At 47.5% G+C, this 17,842-nt stretch overlaps 1 protein-coding gene across 1 annotated transcript in view; it reads left to right on the forward strand.

Moving 5' to 3' along the window:
- ERCC2 (ERCC excision repair 2, TFIIH core complex helicase subunit) overlaps positions 1–17,842 on the forward strand; it is a 1,160,844-nt gene that overhangs the window by 118,508 nt on the left and 1,024,494 nt on the right. The window contains exon 4 of the mRNA XM_085625578.1: positions 9,522–9,599. Within this exon, the coding sequence (XP_085481704.1) occupies positions 9,522–9,599 (78 nt within the window). The remainder of the gene's footprint in view (positions 1–9,521; positions 9,600–17,842) is intronic.

The following is a 17,842-nucleotide window of genomic DNA, read 5'->3' on the forward strand; positions in this document are numbered from 1 at the left end:
TGGATGAAATGCTGACAGTGCAAACATTATCCCCCAGTTAAAAGATCTGGGTTAAATCCATCGTTCTTTTGCCCACTACGCCACCCCAGTTTGGACCCAGCCATATGCAAATCAATCTTGACCCTGTGCCCCATGGGAACAGTCTAGACCGAACTGTTCGGGCTGGACTGTTCCCATTAGGCACAGGGTCAAGACTGATTTGCATATTGCTGGGTTCAAACTGAAATGGCATGGTGAGCAAAAAAAGATGGATTTAGGCCCAGATCTCTGTACTGGGGTGAATGTATGACATTGTTCTGCATTTTGTCCATCAACTGTTGTTTTTGCATTTGTCACCTCGAGTGGAAAGGGTATGCCCAGACGTGGGTCCCGTGCTCTCCATGCCACTGGAATCCTGCGCATGGGCGACCCAGCTGCCCATTTCCCCACGGATCATCTTCTGGAGGTCCTCCATCAGGGTTCTGGTGGTCGGGAGCTGCTTCTTCCCTTCGAGACTTCACTCCACACTTCTCTTTTGGGGGCAGCCCGCCACGGGGGACCCGGTGCCCCAGCCACTTCTGCACCGCCACCGTCCTGCCCTGCATGATCCTGTCTGTCTTTCACTCCACCCCTCTACCAGGGGCCCTCTTTTACAGACTGCCTGTCCCTCCCTGCCATCGGTTTCCCCCGTCACGGGAGGCCTGCTGGTTGGATTCCTGGGGGCGCAATATCTTCGCCTCCACCAGTGCGGCTTTGCGGGCCCTTAACTCTCTTTGTGTGTTGGCGAGGGCCACTTATTGCTTGTGGGACTCGGCGGAGTCCCTTATGTCTGCCGCGTCTCAGGAGGGTGTCTTTGTTGATCTGAGGCACCATTTTTTGGATGGCCGGGAGCTGGCGGCATTTATTCTTCGCTCAGCTCTGGACATTTCGGAGGTGCTTGGTCGTACCATGGCTTCTTCGGTGGCCCTTCGTCGGCATGCCTGGCTACGGGATAGTGTGTTCCCGGAGAATGCGAGGGAACGGTTGGTGGACCTTCCTTTTGATGGCACTCTGCTGTCTGCGGCTGTCGCTAGCCTAGTCTGGCCTGCTGTCTGCGGCTTTGTGTTGTAGTGGTTTTGCACTTCTGTCCGCCTTGGTCTCTCGCTTTCTTTTTGCCTGGTTCCACTTAATTCGTGGGTCAGTGTGGGCCGGTCCCTCCCTTGGCGTCTCCTGGCCCTTCTTGGCCCTTCCTAGCCTCTGCCTTTGGCTGGCGTCTAGCTTGTCCTGGGTGAACCGTTCCGTGGTGTTGTCTGCTGCTGGCTATGCATGCCAGTGCAGGCCTGTTTGTTCTACTACACCATTGTGGCCTTTGATGTATTATCTTGTTCGCTTCTTGTTCCGTCTGCACTTTTGGCGGTGCAGCCGTCCCTGCCTTGTCTGTTGCTTGAGGCTGGGGTGTGTTTGGCTCTTCTGTCGCTGTGTATGTGTTTCTTCAGGTGGGCCCTGCCTCCGGTTCTACTTCTTCTCCCTTGGGGTTGAGGTGGTCCTGGTGTTCTTTGAGGCTTTTCGGGCACTGTCTGCCCCTGCGGGGTGTTGGGTAGTTCTCCCTTGGTGGGGCTTATGATATCCTGGCCTTTCCCTTCGTGTCCCTGTGACATGCCCCCTGCTGGGGCCCTGTGTCTCTCCTGGTGGGGAGGCTCTCTCGCAGGCCCTCCTCATCTTTTGGGTATGGCTAGGGTATCTATTCTACGTTAAGGAATCTGCGGCTAGTAGTCTCTATCAGATGTACAAGTTTCATTTGGTAACAATGTATCTGGTAGAGACGATTCTAGCCGCAGATTCCTTCACGACCCACCCTTCCTCCCCATTCTGCGAGGATCCTCTGCTTGTTTTTCTGCAGTCGCCTTCCTCTGGGTGACTTGTCTTCTGTGGGTGTCCTCTTCGTTTTCTTCCGGTCAGGCATCCTTCCAGCTGGTTTCTCTCCAGCGTGAGGGCCTACTTTTGCTCTTTCCCTCTGTTGTTAGGGTTTCTGATCCCCAACCGGTCTCCTTCATTGGGGGTTCTTTTACCTGTCCTTTGACCTCCTACTCTTTCAGAGGTTATGGCCCTCCTTGGCACTGTCGTCTGCGGATGGATTACCTGTTCTTTGACCTCCTCCTTTCAGGCGGTATGGCAATCCTTGGCAGTGTAGTCTGGAGATGGATTACTGTTGCTCCTCTGTCCGGGCTGGTGGCCCTTCCCCTAGGGGTTGTGGCTTCTCTCTCTCTCTCTCTCTTCTCTCTCGCTCTTCTCTCTCTTCTCTCTCTCTTCTCTCTCCCCCCCCCGCTTTCACATGCTTGTGCCTCCAGGATGGCTCTCGCCTTGGCTTGCAAGGAGGTTCCACGGAGTGGTGCTTGCGCTTTTCTTGTTATGGCTTCGCTGCTCAGGCCTTCGGGTGCTTTACTACCAGCCGGTGCTTTCGCCTTGGCTTGCACAGTTGTCCCTCAGAGTGGTGCTCTGCTATTTTCCTGCTTTGGCCTGCTGTTGTCGCCTTCTGGTGCCTTGGTGCCACCTGGTGATGTTTCTCACCTTCTGTTTCTCTCTATTTTGTTTCTCTGGGTTTTTCGCACACTGTTCCCATGCTCTCCTCAGTTTTGTTGTGATGGCTCTGCGTTGTGGCGCGGAAAAGTTCTCCGAAGCAAACTGACGTCAGCTCACCGGAGTGGGGCCTATGTGATCTCGCTGATGTCACGCCCGCGGAGTACGCCAGGGCAGAGTCGCGTGGTACCGCCCCCCCCCCACCGGCGCGCAGAGAGGCTGGGCAAGAAAGTTTTCCGGGTCCAGTCTCACGCCTGGGGATAATTCTACGTTAAGGAATCTGCGGCTAGAATCGTCTCTACCAGATACATCGATACCGAAGGTAAGTAACTTGTACGTCTAGTGCCCATAGCTATGTCGTAAGGGTTCTTAATTTCCTCTAGGTTTTCTGTGACCCGGTATTTTTGTGCTCCACTTCTGGTTTGTGTAGCTCTTTTTCCAAAACTTGCCCAAGTGTGCACTTCCTTTTGAGAGCCCCATAATGTGTTCAGGTCTGTGGTCCCTGTATTATCCTCCTGAAGGAACACGGTTATTACCTTTTCAATTTCCTAAACAATAGTATTGTTCTGTAGCAGATCATCACGGATGCCAAACTTTTGGTTGGCCTGTGTGCCTCTGGGATTTGTAGGGTGACCCATATTTGTTCATAGTCTGGTAGTGATTGCACTCCTATCTGTACTGTTATCTTGCTCAACAATAATCGTGATCCTAGGAAGTAATCCATTCTAGGGTATGTTTTGTGTGCCACAGAAAAGTGAGCAAAACCTCTGACATTAGTGTGCTTCACACGCCACACATGTTATGCCCCATTCCTGTAGCTGATCCCGTCTCTCAATTGAGAGGAATGATTTGTCCTGCTCGTTCTGTTGACTAGTCCCATTCATTGCACATAGCCATTTTTAAATCTCTTGCTATGATATTTCCGCCTGGTGTTTCAAATATGTGTGGAAGTACTGATTTCAAGACGCCTTCCTGCCCATGTTCAGGGCATAGTTACTGTAAAGAGATGATCAGTGCTAACACCTTGACATTGATATGTTACAATCTCCCATCTATTTCTTTGAAGTATTTGGTAATCAGAACAGCCACCTCTGTCTCTTAGCTAAACGAGTTTCTTGGAGCAGGCGTTTTTTGGTTTTCTAGTCTTTGAGCATTGACAAGAGGGACCCTCTTTGGACTGGTTCGTTGAGGTTAACATTTAGGCTCAGTATTCTGAGTTCTTCCATATATCCATTTAGTCGTGAGTTAGCCTGTGTTAAACATCCTGCCTCAAATCTCCAATGCATAGGAGCACCTCATGTATAGTGTACATTGATCGCGGAGCTGGCCCTCCTCTACATTCCCAGTTACCAGGGATTGGCATTCCCCCCTGAACTTTTCCTCTCTTGCCTTAAACCATGGCAGAAACAATCAAAAACAATCAAAACAGTATCATCAACCCATTCTGGACGTTCTGTGACAGGATTAAAGCCATCTGTCCTCCTCTCCAGAGGTTCTTCCCATTGGTTCTCCAACGCTTAACTCCTAGTTTCTCTCTTCTGCCCTGGCACCATTCGCCTTAAAGCCTTTTGATAACACCAGGACTGCTGCCCCCTTTTTCTGATCTACTGTGGGTACTTTCATCGGTTCAGAGAGGCTTCATTTATATTTGTTAGGTCTGTTGAGTCCTTTATCTTTGTCTTTATCAACTATTCTGCAAATGGCTTTGAGCCTTGCTTAGCTCGAAGTGCCTTTCCCCACCTGTTTGATCTGGAGGTGCTATGCCCAGGTGGGTCTGCTTTTGTTACTGCCGTTTCGGAGTTTTCTTCGTGCCCTAGAATTAATTTTGTCTCCGGTAAGGGTTTTCATCTGATACAGGGCTCCCTCCCACATGAAGATCACTCTAAAAGGGTGTTCCCAACTATAGTTGGGGTCTTTGCTGGTGAAGAACTCCATTATCAATTTGAACTCTTTTTTTTTTTTTTTTTTTTGAAAAACCTTTATTGACATTTCAATCAATAACAAGTATGGGCCTACAACCCCCCGGGGCCGGCCGCTAAGCAATCAGAGCAACAAAGATCAAGTGTGAACACAGGCAGCACCTCGGGGAGCAGAATCTTCATGCTAATATAGGCTGGCCAGTGAACAGCGCAGGTAGGACACCAGGATAAAAAGGGTTTTCATTTTATAATGGAAAAAGACAGAAGGATCAGGTGCCGAACAATTTCCCAACAGCGATAAGAGGCAGGCAGAATAATGACATAAGCAATAATCAGCAATCTATTGGATCAATGGCGCAGACACAGGAAATTCAGGATGGGGAAGAATATCATGAGCAGTTGCGCCTGCAGTCCCCTGCCCTAAAGCCCAGGGAACACCCCGGAAATTGTGGCACACATGAAAAGGCGACGATTCACAACAAAGGAGGTGTACCACGCTGATCCCAGAAAAGAGAAAACAAGAAGAATCGGAGAAGAAAAAGGAGGCCATGGAAAAAGGAGATGAAAGACTAAAGAACCCCTTCCCCCAACCCCCCACCCTGCACCTCTGCAGATGAGTACGGCCCCCCCCCCCCAGCAGTGTGCCTGTCGCCCCGGAACCAGACCCGAAATATAGAAGAAACAGGGAAAAAAGGAGTAAGAAAAGAACCCCACCAGACGGGGGGGTAGAGAAAGTATTAATAAACTGGAGGAGGGCCTTCAAAACATACCCCCGGCTTCCCCCTCCCGCACGGTAAGTTTTCCCCAAAGCAAACAGTAAACAGCACAAAATCGACCATGTCAAAGAAAGATGGGGAGCATTATGCACCGATTATGCTAATAGCTATACCATGAGGGCACGCAACCCCTGAGCCCGCCCGTCTACTAGATGACCACCCCTGAAGGATCAGCCTTATCCTTGACCACTCTTTGCAATTCTGCCCATGCCTACCCCTCGACCCAGCGCCATGTCCGATGTTCCAAGGTAAAGGAGTGTCCAAAAACGACCGGGAAGCGACACACACAGGTGGGGTGGAAGTCTCTGAGTACCAACACAGTCCACATCATGGAGGGACGGCCTTCCCAGTGCTGCCCCAGAGTCTGCACTGCACACAGGGTCCAGAAAGGCGGAAGCAGCCAAAGTAGACAACTGTTGCTTGAATTGTCCCTGGGTCACCGGAGGCCGTGCACGGAACGAGGCCACCACCTCCCACTCAGGTCCAATACCTCCGGAACAGATCAGACCCACAGCCAGCCGATCACACTGTAGCATACTGTCCGGAGTGTCCAGCTGTGCACTAATCTCAGGGGTGGCCGCGACTTTGTCCTCCGGTGTGCAGTGTGGGAAGTCCCTGTGTACCTGAGGACAGGAAGGCCGCCACTGTCCCAACGCTGATGCCACACCATCGAGCTTACTCCCCAAGACCCCGACGCCATGAACCAAGGAGGAATGAAGGGCACCGAGGGCCTCGAGGAGGTCGCCGTACCCCAGCATAGCTCTCTGCGATCGCTCCGCCACACTCCCAAAAGTCACACACTCCCAATCCTGCTGTGACCCAGTGGACAGGATGGTAGGCTTCATCGCAACAAAATGGCAGCCGGGTAGGCCCGACCCGTATGGGGGCCGGGACCCAGGAACAAGAGCCTCGAGGCCCACGGCGCTGGAAACAGGGTCCGGGGGCAGGCAAAAATTTATCCGTTGCGTGGTCACGGGCAACAGTCGTCCCCACCACGGACCAGCTCCCGCGAAAATCCGGGAGCTGCCCGCAAGAATCAGGGCGAGTTACGGGCGGCGTCCGGACAGCTCGCCGCCAAGGGCAGGGGCTATCACCGGGGAATCTGAGAGTTGCACCCTCGGGCAGGCACTCGGTCCGCTTCGCTTAGCGGCAGGAACGACCACGGCGAAATGTAGGCCGAGGTTGGCACCGCTCCGGTGGACCGACTCCACCCAGTCACCACAGGCCGCTGTTGTTGAACTGCCACCCGGCCAAGGCGTCCACTCGAGGTCCTGGCTCCAGGGCTGCACGGGCCGCAAATTTAAAATGCACTTTTCTCCGGCGGTACCGCAGCCAGAAACCTCGGAGTCACACGATCGGTTGCCACTCTCATTCACAAACACGATCGCATCGCGCAGGCTGAGGATCTCATGCAGGATATCCGTGCGGGATGCGGAGGTTCACGGAGCCGGGAGTCTACGCTGCCGTCTCGGTCGCCATCTTGGCTCCTCCTCCAATTTGAACTCTTGATGCTTTTGTAGTGTGATGGCGGAGAGGTCCTAGTATATTGTTTTCTTGTGCCCCTTGAATAGTATTTGTTCTTTATTTCTAGCTGCTGCCAAGATGTCCTCCTTTTAGCGGTAGTAATGTAGACATGTTAAAATGTCGGAGGCTGTATTCCCACTTCTTGGGCGCTGACCAACTTGGTGCTTGCGGTCTAAGAAAATGTCTTCAGCTGCAAGGCTCAGGATAATGTGTATGAAGAGTCATTTAACGAAGTCTTCTATGTCCTCACCCTCCACGTTTCATGGAACCCCTTTAATGTTTATCTTTTGCTTCCTCGGGCGAGCTTTTTGTCTCCAGGGCGGACTTGTAGTCCTAGTGATTGATCCATCAGCATGGGAACCTCTTGTTGCAAGATCTGAGTCTCGTCTTCTCTGGCATTCCACATATGTTCTGGGGAGTATACTCCTCCCCTATTCCTCTCATCTCCTGATTCAGTTGTCGTACCTCTTGCTTAAACTCTTTTCAAAGTACCAAAAGACCCTCTCCGAACCCGCAAAGAAAATCCTCTGAAAAGGTTCTTGTCAGTAGGGCTTCCTCAGGTGAGCCTTCCTGTAAATACTGCAAGCCCCTCAGTGGGGCAGCCACTCTGGGCCATTGCCGATGTGTCGTGTTTTGCAGACCCTGTCCTCGAGAGCGTCTTCCATGTGGTGGAGTCTTTTTTTAAATCTTTTTTGTGGCTGTCATCCTGCGTATGTGACACTTGATTTCTTAACTGGTTTAAGCACGACTCGTAGTGCTGAGTTTCTGTGAGTGTAGACCTGTCCGTGTATCCCCTGCTTCCCATTGCCAAACTCTGAGCGATGGCATAGATTATTTATAGCTTTGCTCAGTCAAGCACTCCCTTGTGGATCTTGCTTCTGACAATTTGTCACCAGGGTCATCATTTTTCACCTCTGCTGTTGTCAATGAGGAGCCTTACACTACTTGCCTACACCATGTCCTACTGGCGCCCCCGCTTATAAATGCCTGTAGTGAAGCCCACCACCTGCCTTGCAAGCTTTGTACACCGTATGCGTTGGTGTATGCCTTTAGAGAAGGACAAAACCAGTTTGTTGAAGGCCTGCTCCCTTTGATCTGTTCGTTACGTATGAGGTTTACCAGCCCCTTATGTCCCATGTGAGATACATCCACAGGAGGTCCAGGTTTCAACAAGCGCCTACAGGTGGCTCACAGTCTCTAACTGCCGTACTCATCCACGATGTGCTACCCCAGCCAAGTGTTCCAGTGAAAGGACAAAGGCCCCTCACAGCTGCAGGTCTGCCATCACTATACCGCCCAGGGCCCAGTTTCCTGTGTCCGCTTAGGTAGGGCTGCATTCAAAGGCCTCTGGGGACGGCAGTACATACTTCACCAGGTCTCTGCTGGTTGTGGGACCCCCTCACTGCTGCCCCCGCAGTCCCTGGGTCAGCCGTATACCTTGCAGCTCTTCAGCTGCACGTTGGCTACATGCTTTCTGCTGGATGTTGGCGCAGCCAGTAATTTCTACGTGGCTGCGGCCACCACATTTGATGGGGGCTTCGTTCGCTCGCATCTCCTTTAGAAACGGCTCTCTGGCTGTGTCGGGGTACATCTGGATTCTGAGGCGTGTCTGTGCGCTCATATGTATGACCATTATGACTCTTATAGCCCAGTGAAGCTATTAGATTGGCGGGCCAGGGTGGAAGAGCTCCTTGGACATATTATCTCGCTGCCAAGATGCAAACCCCCGCCCCCCACCCCCGCGCTCCCCACCCCCGCGCTCCCCTCTTTACATTTAAAGAGCATGTGTGAGGTGGGTACCTGGGCATTTGGCAGTACCTACAGTGTTCTAAACGTGAAGCTTAACACTGGACATATTAACAGGTGTCTTGATTCTGTAAAAAATACGTACCTTGAATGGGTAATGCAGATGCGAGTGTATCACAAGAGGATATCTAATTTTCTTCAGCTCATTTTTGGGAGATTTCAATACGCAGCTTGTTTTACCTTGGCAGCATTTTACCTTCACAGCTTCAAACCTGTGCATGTGGGTGGCGTATGTAATTTTAAGTCAGAGGCCCATTTATTTTAAAACTTTTAGCCGTAATCATATGCTGTGGCCTTTAATGCCAATTCAGAGGACACTGAGCGTATGCAGGTATTTTTAAAATCGACCTCGTCTTCCAAGCTACAGAACTTTATCTGTGAATCTAATCGTCTGTCTTTGTCTAATTCCTGTCCTCCAGCAACACGATTGAATACCTGTAATGCTTTAGTCTCTTCACCTTTTTGTATCACTGACACCAACTATATCACATAGGTGCTTATTTACAGATTGTCAGGAAACTGTATGTGAAATACTAATTATTGTCTTATTATTTCTCTTGCCTCTTCTGCCTTTCTATTTTTTTTCTTTGTCTGTGGCTCTGTACTGCTGTTTGCACTTCTTTTTTATTTTAATCTTTCATGCTTTTGTATTGGTCCTATTTCTTTCCTCCAAATATCCTATTTTTTGTTGTTTTTTTTTGTTTCCGTTCATGTTCATTTTTGTCTTCTTCGGTATACCTTCTTCACTTTCTCCTTTTATCTTTTCTGTCTTTTCCACCGCAATTGCCTCTTTTCACTCCAATTACGCCCTTTCTCCTTTTCTTGTTGTTTGTCTTTGTTCTTATTTTTTTAAATGCTCTTGTTTAATTCGTACTTTTTTTTCTCCCTTTTTCCCATCTATCTGTATTTTGTCCCCATCTGCTGCTTTTCTTTTCTGTTCCTCACCCTCACCATTTCTTAGGGTCATGGAGTGCTTGAGATGCCTTCAGGAACTGGAAAGACTGTCTCCCTTTTATCACTCATTGTTGCATATCAACAGGTAAGACCGGAATACTAATCAAATATAATGTTACATTTTTAACTGTTTGTGGGTGGTTTTGTTGTTTTGATGCAACGTATCCAACCTTTACAGTTGTTCAACTGTATCCTACAGTAAGACTTGTAAATGTTTCAATGAGTAGTAGGATAACTAATGCAAGCTATATAATTCCTCCCACACTTGTGGTCGTATTAGATCAAGGCCACTGCTTTTAATTGTGTTTTTATATACTACTCATCCATGAAGGACGTCTCTGTAGACTACTGTGTATCAGCTGAAACAGGGAGGAGAAAGAAGGTCGGAATAAAGTGGAAATATATTGATTGATATGTTTTTTATAGAGAGGACAGAGAAAAAGCAAACATTTGTGTTTCTGGAGCCTTTAGATGACATTTGCGTTGATCATTATGGGCACTGTTCCATCACGTTTTCCATTTAAGCCCCAGAATGTGAGTTGTTGTTTCTGTCTAGCCCGATTAATTAGCATTTCCATGCCCCGAGAAGTCGTTATTTCAGTTAAAATAACCTTAGACATAAAAGAGGCACATCACATACAAATATGCAATTCTCAAGTTCTATAATCATGAGTAATGGAACATATTTAATTATCTAAGAAGTCTTGTATTTCCTTTCATATGTACAGCATCTTAATGCTTCTTCATAATATCTAGCAAAGGCAAAAGTTCATACTTATTAGGTAATGTCTAATTATATGCTTGTATTCGCCCATCTTCATTTCAACAACCAAGATCTTTCCCATCCCATAACAAACTTGGTGAGAGTCCATCATGAAGAAATATAATCACATCACCCCCATCCTGATGGGATTCCATTGGCTCCAAGCAACACCCCTGCTTATTGTGCAATAAAACTTAACATCTCTGGTTGTTTTTGGCATACCCGCAGTCAGGAAACCATTAGACTGTAGAGTAAGAGTGTAAAACAAGAAAAAAGGTCTGGAACAAAATCTGTATCTGTCAAGGACCCTGGCCCAAGGTGCTTGAATATAGGAAATAGTTGAAAACTCACCTCTTTAAAGAGCACTGCATCACTATGCATTAACCATCCACAACCAAGCTTCCTCTCCTATTACTCATTGACTTGGTTTGTCTTTGACCATGTACAGTGCTCTCCTCCCTTTTGGCTAGGATTGTGCAATAGAAATTCTGTATACGTGCATACACACATCACCATTAGATTGATTAAAGCAGGCTTGTAAGTCTGAAGACCCAAATTGCACACAAATGGGCAGATAGATTAACATTTTTGGTTCTGTAAACCTCACAATGAATCTGGATGTGGTGAGACCCAACCCATTGAAAGATTTGACGAATAAGCAGCAATGCGTATTCTGAATCTTGTGACCATATTCCTTTTTCTGTTGTATTGTATTTGCATTTATATGGCGCTTACTACCCCTGACGAGGCGTCGAAGTGCTTAAAGTAATTCAGCGAGTCAAGACCTGTGAAGGTTTTCAATGACAAACATGCTCAGTGATACTTTCATTGGCTCCTGGGTCTCGGGTCTTTCTTATCTGTAATTGAAAAGGCATTCTTGAGTGTGGATGTATCTAGGGGTTTGTCAGAACCCTGTTCAGAGGGCCACAGGGAAAGCACAAGCTAATGGGCTGAACCGTCTGGTTGAGGCCTTTTACTCCTGCTGCCCCAGGGCTCAACCCACTATGGATCCTGAGCATCTGAGCCAAGTATCCCTTTAGCACTTGCATCTCAGTGGTACCCCTGGTCAGGTAGTCCAAGGCTTCTCAGGGGGGAAGGTAGACAAAGGGTGTGCACACAGGCTCAAAATACGTTCAACTGCAGCAGTAAATGATTGTCTGGTCAAATACTTGCTTTTATGAAACAAGCATTGGCAAAGCCTATGTGAAAGCTGTTTGCTTCAGCAATGCGTTTTAGCCATGTTGTACACTAGTGTGGTTGCTGTTCAGTAAGGCTAAATGTTAGTGGTGTGGGGTAGATTGTGGGGGAGTGGGGTAGATTGTGGGGGAGTGTGGTAGATTGTTTGGAAGTGGGTAGATTGTTTGGAAGTGGAGTAGATTGTTTGGAAGTGGGGTAGATTGGTGTTGAGTGAAGCATATTGGAGTGTGGTGGCTTGGGATACATTTAAGTGGAGTGAGGTAGATTTGAGTGGGGTGGCTTTATAGTCAGTGGGTATTCAGGTACAGAGAGGTAGATTTGGTTGGGACGGAGTGGGGGCAGATTGGGCTAGATTGGAGAGGGGGTAGATTGGAGAGGGGTGGGGTAGATTGGTGAGCGTTGGGGTAGATTGGAGAGGGGTGGGGTAGATTGGGTTGGGGTAGATTGGGGTGGGGTAGAGTGGGATGGGGTGGAGTGGGGTAGATTGGGGAGGAGTGTATTGGAGTGGGGTAGATTGGTGTAGTCTGAAGTCGAATAGATTGGGTAGAGTGGATTAGAGTGGGGTTGATTGAGTGGAGGGGGTAGATTGGGGTGCATTGGATTGAGTGGGGTAGATTGGAGTGGGATGGATTGGGGTAAATTAGTGTGGAGTGCAGTAGATTTGTGTGGGGTCGATTGGGGTGGACTGAGGTAGACTGGGGTGGAGTGGGGTAGATTAGAGGGGGTAGATTGCAGTAGATTAGGATGGTCGGATGGATTGGGGTAGATTGGACTGGTGTGGCGTAGATAGTGGTACATTGGGGTGTGGTCGAATTAGAGGGGGTAGATTTTAGTGGAGTTGAGTAGATTGGAATGGGATAGATTTAGGTGGGGTGGCATAGGCTGTATTGGGGTAGATTGAGGTGGGATAGATTAAAGTAGGGTGGATTGGGGTCGAGTGGAGGGGATTGGGGTAGATAGGGGTGGAGTTGGGTAAAGGAGAGTGGGGTAGATTGGAGTGATGTGGAGTAGATTTGAGTGAAGTGGGTGGAGTGAAGTGGGGTAGATTGTGGAAGGGTGGAGTGAGTAAATTGGGATAGAGTAGAGTGGGGTAGATTGTGGTTAGAATGGAGTGTATTGGAGTGGGGTAGATTGTGGTGGGGTAGCCTGGGGTGGGGTTGCCTGGGGTGGTGTGGATTGAGGTGCATCGGGTGGAGTGCTGCACATCAGGGTAGAGTGGGGCACAGCGGGGTAGAGTGGGGCACAGCGGGGTAGAGTGGGGCACATCGAGGTAGAGTGGAGTAGATTGGGGTAGAGTGGGGTAGATTGGGTCGTAGTGGAGTAGATTGTGATAGATTGGAGTCAAGTGGAGTGTGGTCGATGGGGTGAAGTGGAGTAGATTGGAGTGGACTGGGGTAGAATGTTGTGGGGTAGCTTGGGGTGTTGTGGGGTAGCTTGGAGTGGAGAGGGTTAGATTGGAGTGAAGTAGATCAGGGTAGATTGTCATGGAGTGGGGTAGATTGTCATGAGTGGGGTAGATTGTCATGAGTGGGGTAGATTGTCATGAGTGGGGTAGATTGGCATGAGTGGGGTAGATTGGCATGAGTGGGGTAGATTGGAATGGAGTGGCAACAGAAGAGTACAATGGGAGGAGGACAGGCCAGGACCAAACACAAGGAGCAACTCCAGGGACCAACCACAACCGGGGACAAGCACAATGAGGGATTAGTAGTAAATCTAACAGACATAACCCTTACTACAGATGAGATGTCAGTCTTGGAAAGAGGGCTTGGATTTGTTCCTACTACCCACCTAGACAAATTCCAGTTACGCTGTGAACTTGGAGAATTTTTTAGAAAAATCAGACTTAAAGTCTTCTTCCAAGACAAAGAAGAAGTCATCAGCGATGGAGAGTACACCGATTTGAGACTAAAATCGACCTTCTACCCACCCTCAAACATGATGCCTCCAGAAGTACTAGCTTTTGAAGAAGCAGTTGCCAAAGAGGTAGAAGAACTACAACCCAGAGTTAATACCTTTAATAACTTGAGCAACAAGGAACGTACGGCTTTGACAAAATTAAAAAATCGTACAGAAATAACAATCAAACCCGCTGATAAAGGAGGCGCTACAGTCATTCAAAGTTCATCAGCATACAAGACAGCTTGTCTTACTCTACTGGCAGACACAAAATTCTACAAAAAAATCAATCGAGATCCCACAAAGAAACTTAAGACAACAATATTAACCCTGACATCAGATGCACTTGGGAAGGATTGGATCACTATGAAAGAACACAAGTTTCTGAACCAAGAAGAACCTAGAATTCCTCTATTCTATACCATCCCCAAAATCCACAAGGGGAAGTCACCTCCTCCAGGGAGACCTATAGTCTCAGGAATTGGTTCGATCCTGGAACCACTCTCCCAATATACTGACTGGTTCTTGCGCCCTCTGGTTAAACAGATAACATCGTATGTACAGGATACAAAACATCTCCTGAATCTTCTGGCTAACATTGAATATGACCCAACGAATTGCTTTCTAGTATGTCTGGATGTAGAAGCGCTGTATACGAGTATACCCCAGACTGAAAGCATCGGGGTCATTGAACAACTCCTGGAGAATGAGGAGTGGCAATGGACTGCACCGAAAGAATGGGTGATTACGTTAATGAGACTTGCTTTAACGGAAAATTTCTTCAAATTTGAATCCCAGCTATATTGGCAAATCCATGGAACTTCTATGGGGAGTACCTTCGCTCCTAGTATAGCATGCCTATACATGAGCCATTTTGAGAACCAACACATTTGGAATGCTAACCCATACACCAATAACATCTACAAATGGTATCGCTATATCGATGACATCTTTATGGTGTGGCGTGGTGATACTCAGAGTCTTTCTAACTTCACTCTATGGATTAACGATCTCAACCCTCACTTACGATTTACCATCAATAAAGACCGAGAAACCATCCCATTTTTGGACATCAACATCATTGCAAAGAATGGCACACTGAGCAGCTCGCTATACACAAAAGCGACTGACAGAAACAGTCTGTTGAGATTCGACAGCGCCCATCCACGATCTCTCAGGGAAAATCTCCCTGTAGGACAATTCCTACGTATACGCAGGAATTGTTCTGAACTCCGAGATTACAAAAAAGAGGCAGAAATACTCACAGAAAAGCTGAAAGAAAGAAGCTATCCAATCAAAATAATTGAACAAGCCAAAAAAAGAGCACGGAACACCCCCAGAGAGGCCCTGTTGGAAACCCAAGTAAGACAACAACCTCAGAATATGATTTGTGTCACCACATTCAATTCGTCCTCTAATGATGTAAAGAAGATTATAAATAAAAGGTGGCCCATCCTCACCTCCAACAAACTCTCGTATGACAAACCCATGTTCTCTTTCAAAAAGAATCGTAGTCTGAGAGACACTCTGATGCATACAGACACTAGCGATACTGCGGGTGACCTCCAAACAACATTATGGAACACACCACCAGTGACCGGACATTATCCTTGTGGGTCTTGTGTAGCCTGCGAATTCACCAGACCCAGTAAAACTCTGGAACTCGGCCTAAACACTCCTTGGGAACAACGATCACATACAAACTGCAATTCAGAAGCAGTTATCTATCTTATCAAGTGTCCCTGTGATCTGACTTACATAGGCATGACCAGCCGTAAAGTAAAAATTCGCATATGCGAACATAGGAGTACCATCAGGCGTATGATAACAGCCACTAGACTAACAACACATTTTGTGGAAAAACAACATAAAGACACAGACATACGATGGACAATCATTGAGAAGATCAATGGCACAAGAAATCTACAGAAAAGACTCCTAGAAAGGGAACAACGCTGGGTGTACCGTCTGAGAACACATGAAAAGGGATTTAATGACTCTATACCGTGGAGTCAGCTTAACAAATAACTGCCCCTATTCACTTCACCTAACTCCAAAACACTGAGTTACAGACACAATGTCCAATAACTTTTGTGATACTTTACAGCTCTGGAAACCCCTCTCCGAGACGCCGGATTGTTGATGAGTACCACAAGGGTAACAACAAAACACTACTAGTATTGTACCCTTGCAACTAAATAAAACGATGTTCATATGATTAGTCACACCTGTTAGAATCTGCACGAACATTATACTATCCTCGCCCCTACTTGCCACCCCACCATGGCTGTGAGAACATATTTGAACAGTTATTTTTGCGGACTGTCCCCGTGTCAATGGACCTCTTTCCGATACTATAATTAATTGAAATTATACATCGTGGCACAATCAGCTTCTTTTTATATATCGACTACGGTGTTCGTTAAATCATTATTAATCATCCCTCCACATCCACCTCGGTTCCTACACACGAGCATTGTAATTAGTACACATAGAATTTTCATCTTCCCTAGGTTTAGCCATCTCGGACCTGTCAGGTATATCCTGCGTCAAGTATACACAAACTACATCTCCCATGACCACAGCACCGCCACACGCCGTGACGCTCTACGTCACTTCCTGTAATCGAGGGGCGTGGTCCCAATTAACCCTCTGTTCCGGCGCGCTTTCCATGTTACTTATGCGCGAGTATGGCTTCACTCATTTGCGAAAGCCGAGGACCGGAACCAAACAGGTAGCAGGCAGGGCGACCGTTCTTAACTAAGTAAGTAAACTGATAAGCGCGAAGTCTCAGTCTTTTCTGGCGCGACAGCACTCACCTCCTTCGCCCTTCCCTGTCGGATTTAAATACTGGCAGTGCCACTTAGCCTGCCTTGTGACACACTCTTACTTCACGGTTCCCCCAGGACCGCCCATTCTGGCAATCTGGTCCTGTGAGATTCAGTCAACCTCCCCGAATTGGGTAATGTATATATGTAAATTCAGTATGAATGAGTATGGTGTATGCTTGTATATTTCATTCATTTATTTTATTAACTTGTTTTTCTTGAGTATCACTACACACTCGTAGACAGATCCTGGAATCACCTGGAACAAATACACTTCTTGTGATCACTAATATTTGGAGACACCGTATGCACGCTACTTTCAATGGCAGACATCACGCTGTTATCGCTAGGATGCGATCCATTTCGCCACTCGCACAGTATGCCTGTCACATATACAACGATATGTTACAGTGATTTTTTGAGTGGCACGATTGGAGGACACTCCTCCCAACGTAAGCATGCGCACGCAGATACACGCATGTTCACTTGCGGTTATCAGTATACCGTCTAAGGAGAAATGAACTACGCGGCAATTTTACCGCTGATTTATATTTCTATATGTTGTCTGTCCCGACATTTTTCTTTTCAGATGGAGCCTGGCAGTTTACATACATCCACTCTTAACCAGATCACGTGGAGCAGCTACTCTGCCCTCACCATACTGATAGGATAGGGACACCCCATTACGAGTAATTACACTCACATAGGGGAGTTACTTTTTTGCCCTGAAGAAAGTCCTGGACCATTTTTTGGCCCCCTGTTTAGGACTGAAACATGTCGGCACTAGGGTCCTAGGACCATAATACTCCTACAAGACCCACTTTTATTTATTTTAATTACCCGGACAGACCCAAGAATAAAGGGATACTGGGGATCTGTCTGCGGTATTTTATCTAGATAACTCCCTCTGCCGTAAACATATTAAAAGCACTCCCAACACTGTGGTCGAGCCCACCCGGACTTCTAGGGGTCTGGGTGACCCGATGATGAAGCATGACACCACTAGGGTGTGTGAGGGTAACTTAAAGAAACACTTAGTTTCCCCACGACCACGGTTGTATTAGGCACAACCACTTCGAGGAGTTCTCAATACTCCCCCTCTCTTTTCATTTTGTTTGATCTCTTCTCAGATCCGTTAGAGTATTTTTTGTGCATATAGTGAGGGCGATTGGGACAGATTGGAGTGGAGTGCTGTGGGGTAGATTGGAGCAGAGTGGAGTGAAGCTTTGGCTACATCTCTTGCACCCAAGTGCATATGAGTATAGAGCGCCTGAAAGCGCTTTCGGTGGAATACAAATGAGAATGTGGACTTAGGCCCAGGTTTTAAGGAGAAATGGAGTAGTTGCTGTACTTCACAAAACTGAAGAGCTTTAAACAAACACATTCTTTGCATGTTTAGAGAAAAGATGGAATGCATATAAGACAGGACACAGGTTGTAAGGAGAAATGGATTAACTGCTGTGCTACACAAAACTGAGGGACTTTAAAAAGCCACATACTTAGTGTTTGAAAAGGCACAGATGTGTCCAAACTGCTTATGTTGCTTAGTGGAAGCCTCGCCTGAAGCATGTGACTGGACTGCCTGTCTGGGAGGACTATGAGAGTCCGATTTCAGAGTAGTGTATTATACTCTTAAAATAG

The sequence above is a fragment of the Triturus cristatus genome, chromosome 9, assembly GCF_964204655.1.
Source record: "Triturus cristatus chromosome 9, aTriCri1.1, whole genome shotgun sequence".
NCBI classification, from domain to species: domain Eukaryota; kingdom Metazoa; phylum Chordata; class Amphibia; order Caudata; family Salamandridae; genus Triturus; species Triturus cristatus.